Below are 15,952 nucleotides of genomic sequence, written 5' to 3'. Positions count from 1 at the left end.
AGGTTGCTGGGAGCTGTGATGCCACGGCACTCTACCAAGGGCAACAGCTTGAGACTCTGTCTCAAAAAAAAAAATTTTTTTTTTCTTCTTTTTACTGTTTAAAATTTTTGAGAACAGAAAATATAATCATTATACTTCCTTCAAAAGAAGTCTCTCCCTTTCCCCTCCAATCTTTTACTGAATGAAATTTAGAGGTTAGGGAACTTTTGAGTAAAACTCAGAACATCAATAAGATTACTGATTTTTTCAAAATCTGATGATTAGATCATCCTTCTCATAACTTCAATTAAATTACGCCTCTTTGGAATCTGACAAAACTGGGTAAATATAGAGTCAAAAATCTCTCTGTCCAGTCCCTAACTTTCCTTGTAAATCACCACAGTGCCTGGTGCTTCAGAAATGCAAAAATGGGGGCGAGCCTTCCCATCCAGCCCCAGATGCAGCTCAGAGAGAATTTAATTCAGTCACTTAGTTTTGGCTTACTCTCCCTTCCCTGACCCCCAAACAACAAGCTAGAAACAGCATCCCATGGAATAACGCAAAAAAAATTATTTCACATTCTGCTCTCTCTTAAAATTCCTTGCCAAAGCACTATCAAATCCTGCAGCCCAGGGTAGGTATTATTTTATTTTACAAATGGGAAAACGAAGACCTGTAGAGTTGACACATTAAGAGCTGGAAGAACCAGAGTTTGGAACCCAGACACGTGGCTGGGGATTTGGATTTCTAGGAGCAGCGGGTCCCTTTCCTAAAGAGAATTTTAAGGCTAATGTGGCTTTATCAGGAATTCACGATGAGGTCCTCTTATTGGATAACTTTCACATCCTGGTGCTTGCCATTTTGTCTCATTAGAAAATGGTCTTTGGTAAGGACATAGTATCAAGGAGTTTGTTACTTTTTTTTTTTTTTTTGCATTTGTTACGTTTTGTTTGCATTGGCCAAGAATTGAACCTGAGTGAATACCCATCAGTAGGGGAACGGTCCAATAACTGTGATGCCTTTATACCATGAATCAAAACGAAATTATTAAAAGGATTTTGGTAAAGTCTGATACACTATAAAAAAAAGCAAAGTGGAGTTGTGTCTAGTATATAATTGCATTTTTGTTGAACAAACAATAAACAGCTCCCGAAGACTCCTCAGTGTGTGTATGTGTTTGTGTGTGTGTGTGTGTGAAATTATGTGAGTATGGTGAAAAGTGCGAAAGGACACAAACTAAGATGTTAACCTGGGCTACCTGGGAAAGCAAGAGGATGGGGTATAGGAAAGTAGCTCCGTCCTGTAATGCCATTTGGATACGTTATATATACATATGTGTACAAATGGATAAAGGATGCATAAAATATGTATGTAAATTAAAAAGTCAAAAAAATGAAAGAGTTGTTCTATGGAGAACAAGGCTGTGAGGCCGGCATGGGCCACTTGGCTTGCAAGGGTGAGAGCTCGAGTATGCAGCTGAAGGCCCAGGTGGGTCCTGGTGCTCATGAAGGACACTCACTGGGAGTGGGCAGCTGAGTACGGGCACATGGCTGTGCCTGGCAAACTAATAATCATAGCTGCCATCTGTGAAGTGTGTGCTATCTGCTGATATCCTCATAATTTCTCAAACTTAGATATTTTTATCCCCATATTCTGGATGAGGAAAACAAGGGCAAGTTAACTCCAGACCACAGAGTGAACAAGTGGTGCTGAGATTCAAGCCTAGGTCTGTTTGAGTCCAGAACCCCTGCTTTGGGGGTCTTACGTCACTGCTTGATCCCAACAGGTGCTGGCCCCGTGCTGCCCTGATCCAAGCAGAGTCCTGCCAGGCCCTGTCACCCCTGTAAGGCCTTCTTGCCCCTGTAGGCCCTAAAGGGCAAGATTTGCTGTTGAACCGAACCAAGCCACCCCTAGTGAATGCACTTGCTGGCCTCTTCCCTGGTTTGGGACAGCAAAGCTGCTTACTCATGTGAGGGGAAAACAGCCTATTCGGGCCTCTATCCCCAAGGGAGTAGGGCTACACCGCAAAGTAGGGCATCTGATTGTCCTACCTCAGGACAGGTGAAAGGCAGACAGGCTTGTTAAAAATGAGGACAGCTTTACCAAGTCTGACCCCTGAGCCATCTCACCAGCCACATGGGGAGTTAATCCTGAGCTTCATGGGGATCTCTCCCCTACTTCTGCTTGCCGTGCCCCCAGCCCCACTTATAACAGGGAACTAACTACCAGTAGTGGCTTGTTTGATGGCCAGTAACATGATTTCCACACAGATATTACTGAGTGAGGTCCCCCAAATGAGTACTTAAAATAAGAATCACAGTTTTGGGGTCTAGGCGTGGTGGCTTACCTCTTGTAACCCTACCACTCTGGGAGGCTGAGGTGAGTGGATTGCCTGAGCTCACAGGTTCGAGATCAGCCTGAGCAAGAGCAAGACCCTGTCTCTAAAATAGCCTGGTGTTGTGGCAGATGCCTGTAGTCCCAGCTACTTGGGAGGCTGAGGCAAGAGAATTGCTTGAGCCCAAGAGTTTGAGGTTGCTATGAGCTGTGACACCATGACACTCTACGGAGAATGACAAAGTGAGTTTCAAAAAAAAAAAAAACCAACATAGTTCTGCAAATTGATGTTACTTGGGACCCCTTCTCTTTTCTTTGTCTTGGTTTCCTCATTCACAACATGGAAATCTGATTTTTCTCTTGTTTACCATCAAGGGACTATGATATATAATTTTTTTTTTTTTTTGAGACAGAGTCTCATTGTGTCACCCTCAGTAGAGTGCCATGGTGTCACAGCTTACAGCAACCTCAAACTCTGGGGCTTAATTGATTCTCTTGCCTCAGCCTCCCGAGTAGCTGGGACTACAGTGCCCACCACAGTGCCCAGCTATTTTTTTGTTACAGTTGTTTAGCTGTCCCAGGCCGGGTTCAAACCCACCACCCTTGGTGTATGTGGCTGGCGCTGTGACCACTGTGCTACGGGTGCCGAGCTGATGTGTAATTTTATTAAAACAGGAGGAGACATATCATATAATAGCATGATAAGCCCAATTCTGTGTCTGAGGTTTAGCTGAGGACAAGAGTACTGCTGACACCAATAGGTAATTGCCACTTTTTTTTAAGTCTGGATGTTTCCAGTGGGCCTAGACCACCATTTTCTACAGGGCACTGTGTTTTACCAATGGCATCAATGACTTCTAGGAACAGGCCTATTTCTAAAGGTTAACTTGACTGCAGAGGTTAGCTGGCTCTTCCCTGGGCCTCCTGCTCCCTCTGTGGCAGATGGCTGCCATTCCCCTGGTGGTTGGCACGGCTGGCACTGGAGCTACTGCCTGCTGCCTTCCTTCACTGCTCGTGGAAGCCGTCACAGATCCCAGGAGGGAGGGACAGAGCGAGGAGAAAGTCTGCAGCAAGCTGGGGCCTGGGGCAAGAACTGCCCACGGCCAGCATGTCTGTTCTCTGTCCAGAGACCATAGATAGAGACTGGGCCTCATGGCTGTGGACAAACTGCCTGATCTTTCGCAGTCTCTGTGTCTTTTTGGAGGGATAAAATTCTATTGAACGAGCTGTGTAGATGTCATTATTGTGAACAGTGGTGTTATTATTATTAAATAGCTCCTTAGAGGCTGGGACCAGGTCTCCAATATCTGGCACAGTGCCTGGCTTGTGGCAGGACCCCAAAGACATTGCTTTCCCCTGGTATGGAACCCTCTACAGATCCACGGCTGGGCAGCATGACAAGTGATGGTTCAGGAAACGTTTTTCTTTCTTCCTTTGCATTCCTCTGTGCCTGATAAAGCATGGGATCTGTGTAATTTTCCTCCACCCTTATCCCTCTTTGCATTTATTTTGCTTATAAAGCATTTTCTTTCTGACCAAAGTAGAGCTGAAAGGACCCTACTACACTCCCCTCTTCCGCTCACGTTCTGAGAGGGGGTGTTGAAATGGGTTCCGTTTGGTTTAGCTTAAGTGTAGGAGTAGACTGACCAACTTGATAGGAGGGATTCTCTTTATCCTAAGAGCTGCTCCCATTAGGAATGGGCGTCTTCTGAGGCACCTGGACAGTGCAGTTTACCCAGATCCAGATAAGACAAGGGCTGGAGCTCCCAGTGGACTCCTGGGCACTGAATAGGAGGGTGTCCTTTAGAGAAAGGGGAAAAAAAATCCACCCAGGTGGAATGATAAAGGAGTGACATCACAGTAGGCATGGCAACCGCGGGGTAATCACAATGTCCCCATGAGGTGGTCAGAACTCCAGGGGGAAGACCTAGTTTCAGCAGCAACTTTTCCCTTTCTGGTAGGCAGGGGCAGGGACGCATGGAGGAGGGGATGCTTATCCGGTGGCTAGGACAGGCCGGGGGTTTTTCTTCTCACCCCAGAACTACCCCTCTGCCCTGAAAATCCCTCTGGGGTGGTTGTGCGCTACTTCAAAGCAGTTGCATTCTGTCGCTTTATTATCCAGGGTTGCCCTGGGAGTTTGGCAGGAGAGAAGGAGCAAAAAGGGAGAGGGCAGCATGTCATTGGAGGGTGAAGTAGAGATACGATATGATTGCCAGAAAGTTCTGCAGAACCCTGGGGCTCCCTCCTCGGTGACTCCTCCCAAAGGCTCTGGCCCTCTCTGAGATCGCTGGGATCAGTCTCCCGTACCTCCCCGGGTTTCTTCGGCCTGCAGTCCTGTGGCAGACGATGTTATGCTGCCTGGAAGCCATGTAAGTTGCACCAATTCTAAAGCCACTTGTGTCTCCAGCTGAAAAGAGACAAAATCTTTCGAATAGCTCCCAAGGTCCCGTAAAATGGAGAAACTGCCTGGTGAATGCTTGAGCTTAGGACAGCTCAGGACGGCTCAGTTGTCTCAGGCAGCTGTATCCTGAACACTGCGATGGGTTTTAGGTGCAGAAGAGTTGAATGAGTTTGAAGCATGAGGTTGGTTATTCCAGGGCTTCTGGGGGCCCTGGGCCCAGAACTCATTCGTCCTTTCCCATCAGTGTGGGGTGACTCTGCCCAGGTCAGACCGGGTTGCTGTCTCTCTGTTGGTCACATCATAGCTATTTTTCCATCACCTGGCATTTTGAGCTCTTGGAAGTGGATGAGGCAGCCTGATCAAGTGGCGGGTAGTGACCATGAGGCTGGATGATCTATCTTCTGCTCTTCAGCAGAGCCTCTGGTCCCCAGCTGTGGATGTGTGAAGACATCTCAGGGTCTCGCAGGAGGCATGATCCTTGGCTTTAGTCAGAATATCTGGGGATCCTGCTGCCAGCTGGAGAAAATGCTCACCCAGCTTCTTGTGGCTATGTGTAACTTTGTTGAGTGAGTTTATAGGTCACTTAATTTTTTTATTGATACAAAATTTACATAATAAAATTCACCATTCCAACTGTTTTAAGGTGCATAATTCAGTGGTTTTTGGTATCTTCACCATGTCGTGTGATCATCACCAACTTCTAATTCCAAAATATTTTTATCACTCGAAAATTACTCATTAAGCAGACACTCCTTTTCTATCCCCTTGGCCCCGGTAACTACTAATCTACTTTCTCTCTCTATAGATTCCCTTATTGTGATATTTTATATAAACGAAATCATACAAGATGTGTGACCTTCGTGTCCAGTTTCCTTCACTTAGCATGATGTTTCCAGTTTCAGCCACGTAGTGGATATCAGCACTTCATTCCTTTATATGGCTGAATCATAGCCCATTGTGTGGCTATGCCACATTTTATTTATCTGGTCATCTGTTGATGGACATTTGGGTTATCTTTACTTTTTAGTTATTATGAAGAATGCTATTGTGAACATTCGTGTATGGGTCCTTACATGGGCATATGTTTTCAGTTCTCTTGGGTAATACCTAGGAGGGGAGTTGCAGTGCCAGAGAGCTCTATATTTCACGTCTTGAGGTATTGCCGAACTGTTTTCCACAGCGGCTGCAGCATTTTACATGCCCACCAGTAATGCATGAGGGTCTAGTTTCTCTGCACCCTTGCTGACACTTGTGATCCTCTTCTTTATTTTTTTTTTTTTTTAAGGAATTAGTGAAATAGTGAAATGTCTCTTTGATCATAGGTATCCTAGCGGGTATGAAGTGGTGTATTGCTGTGGTTTTGACTGGCATTTCCCTAAGGACTAAAAGATGCTGCCTATCTTTTCATGTATATCTTATTTGGAGAAATGTCTCTTCAGATCCTTTGCTCATTTTTAAATTGGGTTATTTGTTTTTTTCTGTTGTTATTGTTGAAAAGTGAGTTTATTTTAACAGAAGATTGTTCCTTCCCCCACTCTAGCAAGGTGTGACCCTTCTGTGGAGATGGAGGAGTTTTAGGGAGTCACTTAAAAGGAGGCATAGGTTGACTCAGCACTGGCCACAGACACCAGGGCTGGGGGGTTCAAACCTGGGTTTGAACAATTGCAATGACAATTGCAACAACAGCAAAAAAACCCAGCTGGGTGTTCTGGCAAACACCTCTAGTCCCAGCTACTTGGGAGGCTGAGGCAAGAGAATCGCTTAAGCCCAAGAGTTGGAGGTTGCTGTGAGCTGTGATGCCACAGTACTCTACCAAGGGTGACATAGTGAGACTCTGTCTCAAAAAAAAAAAAAAGAAGGTCTTTGCTCTTAGGTCTCGCTTTAATGTTTTGGGAAGGTTTCCTTTTCCTTGGCTACCTTTAAATTTTTTTCCTGTTTTGCCCTGAATTCCCCTCCAGCTGACCTCATCCACACCCATGGCATCTATCACCTCGAGGTTGTTGATTACTTTCAAATCCATGTATCTATCTGAGACTTCTCTCTGCAGCTCCATATCCACTGGCAACTCACCATGTCTAAAACTTACCACATTCCTTTGCTAACCCTTCACCTTTCCTGATTTCCCGCCTGGATGAGCACTGTTGTCATCTAACTTGGCATCCATGCTAGAAGTCAACTTGGATTCCTCCTCCTCTCTCCCAGATACATCTGCCCTCTTCCTAGCTCCTTCTAATTTGTCCTCAGTTCTTTTCTCACTCTGGCTGCCTTAGACCAAGGTCTTTGTCATTCCACCTAGATGCCCTTGTTCTGAGTTGCTTCTATCCATCTATTCTTTCAGTGGACGTGGCGGCTCACTCCTGTAACCCTAGCACTCTGAGAGGCTGAAGTAGGGGGATTACCTGAGCTGAGGAGTTCGAGACCAGCCTGAGCAACAGTGAGATTTTGTCTCTACTAAAAATAGAAAAGGTAGCCAGGCATTGTGGGGGTGCCTGTAGTCTCAGCTACTTGGGAGACTGAGGCAGGAGGGTCGCTTTAGCTTGAGTTTGAGGTTGCTGTGAGCTATGATACCAGAGCACTCTAGCCTGGGCAATAGAATGAGACTATGTTTCAAAACAACAACCTCCCAACCCCCAAAACAGCCATCTAGGCTCTGCTAGAACTTTCTCAAAGTTTTCAGTGACTCTGTGTTCCCTGAAGAATAAGCTTCCAAATCATTTGTTGGGCCTTCCTGGGTTTGCTCTCTACCTATTTCTCCAACTTCTTATTTTTTTTCTGGTATCCATAAAATTTTATTACATAGCATAAGAAGTTAAGGAACTATTTTTTTTTTTTTTTATTGTTGGGGATTCATTGAGGGTACAAAGAACCAGGTTACGCTGGTTGCATTTGTTAGGTAAAATCCCTCTTATAATTGTGTCCTGCCTCCAAGAGGTGTGTCGTCTCCAATTTTTATTCCCCTATTCACTGCCTCGCCATGCCTCAAATGCCATGCTATTGCTCTGAGCTTTGTTTGTGTGGCCACGCACAGATTTTCAGGGCTGGATTATGGACCGAAAATGGCCCAAACTAAATACTACTATGGATAGAGAACATAGTGACTATGAATTCAATCATTCATTCATGTGAAAGAATTATTTCCATACTGAATAGAAATTAAATTGCATGATATTGCATTTATGAGCCATCAGTATTGTAAAGGCGATGGACTCCTTTGGAAATAATCTGACATGTGCACCATCCATAGGCCACGGTTACTTTATTTACTTTCTGAACCCCAAACAGCAGGATACAGGGTGTGACAAGCATATGTGTATTTTGGAAGCTGATGGAACAAAATATTTGAAGTCAGATTTGGTTTCCAGGGTTGCCATAGCTACTGACTACTCTGAACACCAGCATCCCACACTTGTTTGGAGTCCTACACCTTTAACCTCCGGATGTCTTATAACTTTTTCTGAGGATATTAGTCCCTAGCTAGAGAAACAGAAACAGAATGCAACTGAAGGAGTGATTCATGGAATTTCCCAAATTTTTTCAACAATTTAACTCAACCCCCCCACCCCAAAAGAAAGACTATATTAAGAGGCTGGGTGCAGTGGTTCACACCATTAATCCTAGCACTACGGGAAGCTCAGGTGGGTGGATCACCTGAGCTCAGGAGTTTGAGACCAGCCTGAGCAAGAGCAAGACCCCGTCTCTACTAAGAAAGAAAAACTAGCTGGGTTTTGTGGTGGGTACCTGTAGTCCCCAGCTACTTGGGAAGCTGGAGCAGGAGGATCTCTTGAGCCCAAGAGTTTGAGGTTGCTGTGGGCTATGATGCCATCACACTCCACCCGGGGCAACAGAGTATGACTCTTGTCTCAAAAAAAAGGGAGGGGGAGAAAAAGAATATATTAAGAAAATAAAAAACTATTTCACTTACTTTAGATTTTTATTTAGTGCTTTCTCCTTCTCCCTCAAATGTTTACTTAGAAAATTTTAATCCTTCTGAAAAATTGTGAAAAGGGTACAGCGAACCCCCCTCTATCCCCTGGCTCAGAGTCACCATTTACTAGCATTTTGCCCCATTTCTTTTCCCATCTGTCCCACTGTTCATACACACGTGTGCATGTATGACTGCACGTCTATATTTTTAGGGAGAGAGAGATTTAGATTATAGTACACCTTTCTCTTCTTGGTGTGTTTTCAAGCTCCTCGTGAACCTCAGCACCAAGACTAAAGCCTTGAGCTCTTGGCTCGCTGCTGCCCCTGGAGCAGACTTGGATGATTCCGAGCAAGTTCCTTCCCCTGTCCCAGCCTCAGTTTCCCTTTCCATAGCATGTGGGCTTAGATCACCTGCTTTTTAAGGCCTCTCTCTGAACTTAACTTTCTATGGCCTTGTGATGGCCAGAAAAACTCAGCCCTTTGGGAAACTGTGAAGATACTTAATGTACTTTTGAACCCCAGAAATTTATTGCTGGCTGGGCTTCGTCCAGGACAGTGTCTGGTTTATAACAAGGAGTGTTTTTCCCCATGAGAGAGAGAGCGCTACCAGTCCTTTGCCTGCAGAGGCAGGGAGGTGGGCTTGGTGGGGGACAGAGGAAGCAGTGGGAACTCTAACCTGCTTGCTGCTGAGTAGGCAGCCCCAGAGGTTCTGAATGCCCTCCGCTGCCACACTTCCTTGAGGTACCTGTTGGTTTAATTTGCTGTTTGCCTTGCTTCCCCCACACCCTTTTATAGCTACTTTTGTATGTATAGCTACTTTTTTTTTTTTTTTTTTTTTTGAGACAGAATCTCAAGCTGTCGTCCTGGATAGAGTCTCATGGCATCATAGCTCACAGCACCTTCAACTCTTGGGCTCAAATGATCCTCTTGCCTCAGTTTTTTGTTTTTGTTTTTCTATTTTTAGTAGAGACGGTGTCTCGCTTTTGCTCAGGCTGGTCTCGAACTTGTGAGCTCAGTCAACGATCTACCTTGGCTTCCCAGAGTGCTGGATTCCAGGTGTGAGCCACTATGGTGGCCTTTTATATCCTTTTGTTCAAGGATCTCACTACCTCCTTTTACTGCCCTTGACCTACCTCCAGGTTATATATCTGAGAAGGACAGCAGCAGCCTGAAGATTGAGATGACATGGGGGACTTTCATGGCTGGACCTGAACAAAGGCTGCACCCTCATGGGTGAGGAGGATTGACACTGCTTACTTCAGGCTTCCACAGTGCTCCCACCCACACAGCACAGGGCGGAGGTCCTAGCTGGGCCAGACCGACTGTGTGGGTTTAATTCCCGTGAGTAGGATTAGAGAGAATTCTAGTAAAGAACAGGACTTGGGGGTTCAGGAAAGGAACTGGTGAGAGCAGGGCGACAGGGGGGTCATTTATTCATTCCATAAGTGTTTACTGAAGACCTACTTATTATGAGCAAGGTCTTTTACCCAGAAAGTCTTAAATTTGGGTAGCCATTGTTAATTTGTGCCAGACATTGTGCTATGTGCTATGGAAGTGGCAGGAATAATGTTAATGTTTGTCATGCTTCCTCTCTTGACAACCATGTGCTCAGTGCATCCCGTCTATTCCATTTAGTCCTCCTAACAACTTTGATGAGGCAGTGTTGTCCCTGTTCTGCGGGAGAGGAAAGGGAGGCTTAGAGCAGTCCCTTGCTCAAACTCAGGCCACTAGTAGAGGCAGAAATGGGATTTGAATTCAAATCCCATTTCAAACCTCACGTTCTTAAACTCTGCCTCTTGTTCTCAAAAGCTGGTTTATGGACTGATCAGTCTGCCATAGTTTTCACATGCTGAAATATAAGGACATAACTAGATTTCTAATATAACTTTCTTTTATTCAATAGTTCTCAGCTGGGGCAGTTTTGCCTCCAGGGGACATTTGGAAATGCCTGGAGACAATGTTTTTGGTTGTTACACTGGGGAGTTTGTGGGTAGTGGCCAGGAGCACTGCTAACTGCTAACTGCTAACTCTCCCACAGTGCACAGAATGGTTCCCCATCCACCCACCGCCAGCATCATCCAGTCCAAAGAGCCAGCAAGGCTGAGGTCGAGGAACTCTGATTTAATCTGAAGGACTATCCTTGATCTTAAAACGATATCATTCTGATTTTGAAGATATGCATTCAATGTCCTTTCTTTTAAAGAAGTGGTGTTTTTGTTGTTGTTAGAAGTATCTTGGACTGTGACAGACATCTAGGAATTACTTGATCTAGGAATTATATTAAAAAATACTGCTTATTAGGGATTAAAGAAGGAAAGTGTCTCATGTCATAAGGGAGGCTATACCTGGTGACTGGTTCTGGGACTCCTGGAGTTTGATTTAACAACCTACACTTACTGACCACTTTATTGCCTTGTACTGTGCCGGGCCCTATGGGAAGTCAAAAGGAGTTTTGCCCCGATGATCTGAATGATCTCCAGAGGACAGAAAGTGAAAATGCGTAAAGTAGGGAATAGGGAAGCCTGGCAAATGATGGTTAAATGTCCTGGCTGATGTTAACAGGGTGAACCAAGGGGTTTCTGCCAGAAAGAATTTTAGGTTCTTGCTTTATGTCTGCCATCAAGTAACTTACACGACCTGAGGCAAAGCACTTGATTTTTCTGCCTCTTGCTTTCTTATCAGTCCCCTCTCTTGGATTAGGGCCCCACAAGCCGGAGTGAGAAAGCTGTCTGTGGTGCTATCTTTTCCTTCTACCCTCCGGTGGGGCGCTCATTCCTGTGGATTCTATTAAAAATGTTTCTAGGCTCTGGGTGGTGCCTGTGGCTCAAAACGGCAGGGCGCCAGTCCCATATGCCGGAGGTGGCGGGTTCAAACCCAGTCCTGGCCAAAAACTGCAAAAAACAAACAAACAAACAAATTGTTTCTAGGCTCGGCACCATAGCTTAGTGGGGCGCTGGCCACATACACCAGGGCTAGCAGGTTGCACATATAGTCCCAGCTACTCGGGAGGCTGAGGCAAGAGAATCACTCAAGCCCAAGAGTTTGAGGTTGCTGTGAGCTGTGACACTACAGTACTCTACTGAGGGTGACATAGTGAGACTCTGTCTCAAAAAAAAAAAATGTATCTAGAGAAAAGGGCATTTGTGTGCTCTCACCTAACAGGCATGATGTAAAGGGACACACCTCCTGGGTGAGGGGCACAACTACAATAGGGACTTTACTTAACAAACACAAACAGTGTAACCTAACCATGGGTGACCTTGTATTAACCTGAAATTAAAAAAAAAAAAAAGGTTTCCAAAGTCTGTCCAGTGTCTTCCTAGTTGGGTGTATTCTCCACCCAGAAGCTGGAATAATCTTGCTAAAACATAAATCTGATCATGCCATCCACCTCTGCTCAGAGCCTTCAGTGACTTCCTCATTGCCCTCAGGATAAAGTCCAAACTCTCGTCTCTTTCTCAGCCTCTGCCCCGCACCCTCTGGTCTGCACATAGCAGAGGGTGAGATAATGCTCGCCTTTTGTTACCTACCACCCAAGATCTCTTGTGGCAGGAGCATGAGATAATCCTTTCTGCGGAATTTTGAAAAAATGTAAGTTTCCACCAATGTAAAACAAGGTATTCATCATTGTTTTTGGAAGTGGAAAATACTAACCTTTGAACTATGGATGAAAAACTTTAGAGTTTCCTCCATTAACATCAGCATTACCTACTGTATGTCTACGAGTACAGGGAAGGCAGGGTTTGGTGGCTCACACCTGATCTCCTAACAGTCTGGGAGGCTGACGCTTATAGATTGCTTGAACTCAGGAGTTTGAGACCAGCCTGAGCAAGCACCAGGCCCCTGGCTCTAAAAATAGCTGGGCGTTGTGGCGGGAGCCTGTAGTCCCAGCGCCTCGGGAAGCTGAGGCAAGAGCATCTTTTGAGCCCAAGACTTTGAGGTTACTGTGAACTATGACTCCATGGCACTCTCCGCAGTGCAACAGAGTGAGAGTCTATCTCAAAAAAAAGTAAAGGGAATGCTTATTGGGTACTCAGGAGTTGGTGTGTCAAATAGAAAAATCCAGGTGGCCAAAATTTTGCACAATTCAGCAAATATACCCTTTCTTGGTGCAGAGAGCAAATGTGGCTTGAATTGTGACTCAGTGGCATGGAGCTGCCCATAAACCTCTAGTGCCAACACGTCTTTTTCTTTTCCAGAATGAAGGCTGACGGTAGAAAGCCTCAGCTCAAGGGAGGGCCTTGATTTCTGTTCTCTTGTGTGTCTCATTTTCTTTCTTTGCTTTCTGATTCCTCCATTTTCTAAATATTGTCTGTCTTAGTCACCCCAAATTCAACATGGTACATGAAAGAAAGAAGAAATGGAAAAAGAAAACTGGACTTGGTGTAGCACTTTGCAAGCACCACTGTACTTTCATGATTGAAATCTGTGAATGCATCTTATTCCCAGCGCCACCTCCAGACTGTAATTCCATTGAGGCCAGGTGTTTTTCTCGAATACTTCTGTACCTCAATAGGGCCTTGCACACAGTAGGTGTACAAGAATGTTTGCAAAATGGACGAAGGAGCTCACTCAAGAAGAATGAAGTTTACCAATTGTGCCAATATTTTGGTGTCTCTCTTTTTTCCTTAAAGGAGGGATTTTTACTCCCTTTACCCAGATCATCATAGAGGCAATTTTCTTTGATACTCCTTCCAGGCAACCCTTAGTGCTGCCCACAGGTTTGATTGTCCTCTGGATACCACTTGGGGACTCAAGAGGCACTGAGTGTGGAGGCTGGATCCCTCTGCCTCTCAGACCCCTGACGGCTGCCCCATCACAGAAAGGGGGAGCATGGAGCAGGCAGAGTGCAGGGAGGAAGCCTAAAGAATTAATTGGTTAAACTTTATTACAAAGGCTGGTCCTATTGTTTACAGACCATTAAAACCCATTATCATCTTCCCAGGCTAGGCAGACAGCAGCTAGCTGCTTTGATGCATGTCTTACAGAGATAAGGAAAATTTATCCCTTGTTTTGACTTCAGAATTTCTTCTTGGTTTATTATCTGACATGTTATTCCACTCTCTGTTCAAATGTCCCTGATCTCCAGACAACTTTTTGAAGTTGTTGGCAGGGGAGGTTCAGGATAGAATCCTACAACTGCAGAGTTAGAAGAGATCTGTGAGATAAATGGCTGTCCCTAATCTGCCCCCTCCCTCCCCGCCCCGCCCCCATCCTTGGCAGAGCAGTCCCTGGACTTTCAAGCAATTTATACTTATTGATCTCAGAGCAGGGCAGACTTTTCTCATGACCTTCGGCTAATCCTCCCACCTCCATGGCCACATCCTCTACTCTGGGAAGACGACTTACTAGAGTTCCCCTGCCCCACTCCAAATGACCAGCTCCTTAACTTATCATCCCCAGGGGACTGTGCCTATAGAGGAATGCATTGTTTAAACAGTCATCTTCTGTGATAGGTATATCCCTGGTTCCCATGAGTGGACAGAGCAGAGCCCTTGGGGGATCTCACCCATATCCCAAGCAATGTGTCTGCCCCAGGGCCCTTCTTGAGGGTGTGACATTGCATTTGGACAGATACAGGCAAGGCTGTACCCACTGTGCAGCTTTTCGCCCGTGTCATCCTGGGGGATTTTCTATGTCTTAGAGCTGAAAAGAAGTCCTTGGTTGATACTGAACTTACTTTCAGCTGGTGGGTTAGAGAGTTTGAGAGCGAGCCAGCTTGGAGGATGGTACACGCTCACATGGGGTTGAAGGGGTGAGTGACTGGATATAGAAGCCGGGAATGTCAGCCAGTGTCAGGTCCTCCGTGTGGCTCTATGTGTCTAATTCAATAAATATTTTTTTTCTTTTCCTCAATTTCCTTTTATTTTATTTTAATAGATTTAGGGGGTACAAATTGAATTCTGTTACATGTGCATATGGTAGAGTGGTAAAGTCTGGGCTTTTGGCGTACCCGTCACCCAAATAGCGTACATTGTACCCCAGAGGTAATTTGTCGTCTCTCTCCCCTTCCACCTCGCAAGTCTCCATTGTCCTTCACACCACGCTGTGTGCCCTTGCAATAAGTATTTACCAGCATCTGCTCTGGGGAGGTGTTGATGCTGGGAGCGGGGGTTGTCAAAACGATGCCTAAACCTGGTCCTTGACATTTCACAGTGTACATCTAGAAGTGAGTAAGGCTGATGATAAGACAAGACGGGAAAGCACACACAGAAAGATACGAACAACTTTGGAAGGGTCATAAAACGCAGGGGCTTAATTCTGAATGAGGGTATCAGGAGAACTTCACAGAGATGATTTTTCAGAATTTCAGTGAACAAGGAAGAGAGTGGGGAAAGGACATCCAGGCTGGTGAACAGCCAGGGCAAAGCATGGAGACCTGAAAGTGTCTTTAGCTTGCCACTGGCCAGTCCTGGCAGCCCCAGTACAAAGCCACATCCCTCTTCCAGCCAGAGTGGCTCCAAATCCATCACAGATAGCACCAAATAATCCCAAGAATTTTTTCTAGGCATCTGACCCCGGGGCAAGGCTCAGGATAGACATTCCTTTCCTCTACCTTTTTGCCTTCTTGTTGCTGGATTTTGCTCTCCTTGGAGGGTGCACAGGACATACTCAGGGATGCCCCGGAGTTGGTGAAGGGAGATAAACCCCTGATCCCTTACCTGCCACAAGACATCTTTTGTCCCCCCTTCAGCCTTCCTTATTGCTAGGACAGGAACCACCTCCTTCTCAGGCTCTGCTCATTCAGTTTCCTTTTTCTAGAAGCCTGCCTTCCATTGCTATTTGTTCAAATGTGCCTGCCCTTCCCTGGTGGCCCCGCTTGGTTACAGCTGGAAGGAAGCACACTATTTTCTGCGCTCCTAAAGCACATCCCCTGTTGAGGTCAGGGCCAGAGATCACGTACTCCTTATTTTTCACAATGATTGCCACTGGGTGGCTGCCCCATAGGTGAAGAAACAATGGTGCTTCCTACTCCCTGTTTTATGACAAACAACTACCCAGGCTCAGTGTGATTTTAACATATTAAAAAATTCATACAGGCCAGGCTCAGTAGTGGCTCAGGCCTGTAATCCTAGCACTTTGGGAGGCCAAGGTGGGTGGATTGCTTGAGCTTTGGAGTTCCAGACTAACCTGAGCAAGAGTAAGACCTTGTCTCTACTAAAAATAGGAAAAAAAATTAGTCAGACATTTTTGCAGGTGCCTATAGTCCCAGCTACACTGGAGGCTTAGGCAAGAGGATCACTTGAGCCCAGGAGTTTGAGGTTGTTGTGAGCTATGATGCTACGGCGCTCTATCCAGGATGACAGAGTGAGA

The 15,952-nt window shown here is 45.6% G+C and overlaps 1 protein-coding gene across 5 annotated transcripts in view; it reads left to right on the top strand.

Moving 5' to 3' along the window:
* DPF3 (double PHD fingers 3) overlaps positions 1–15,952 on the top strand; it is a 224,303-nt gene that overhangs the window by 10,671 nt on the left and 197,680 nt on the right. For all 5 annotated transcript variants that reach the window (XR_002770878.1, XR_002770877.1, XM_023507637.1 and 2 more), the window contains exon 2: positions 9,778–9,871. Coding sequence is in view for 3 of the 5 variants with exons in the window: in XM_023507637.1 (XP_023363405.1) it covers positions 9,819–9,871 (53 nt within the window). In the remaining 2 variants the exon portion in view is untranslated. The remainder of the gene's footprint in view (positions 1–9,777; positions 9,872–15,952) is intronic.

This window comes from Otolemur garnettii, unplaced genomic scaffold (assembly GCF_000181295.1).
Source record: "Otolemur garnettii isolate 467f Iridium unplaced genomic scaffold, OtoGar3 scaffold00196, whole genome shotgun sequence".
Classification (NCBI taxonomy): Eukaryota; Metazoa; Chordata; class Mammalia; order Primates; family Galagidae; genus Otolemur; species Otolemur garnettii.
Note: the sequence above shows the minus strand (reverse complement) of the source record. Positions and strands in the feature narration are given on the sequence as shown.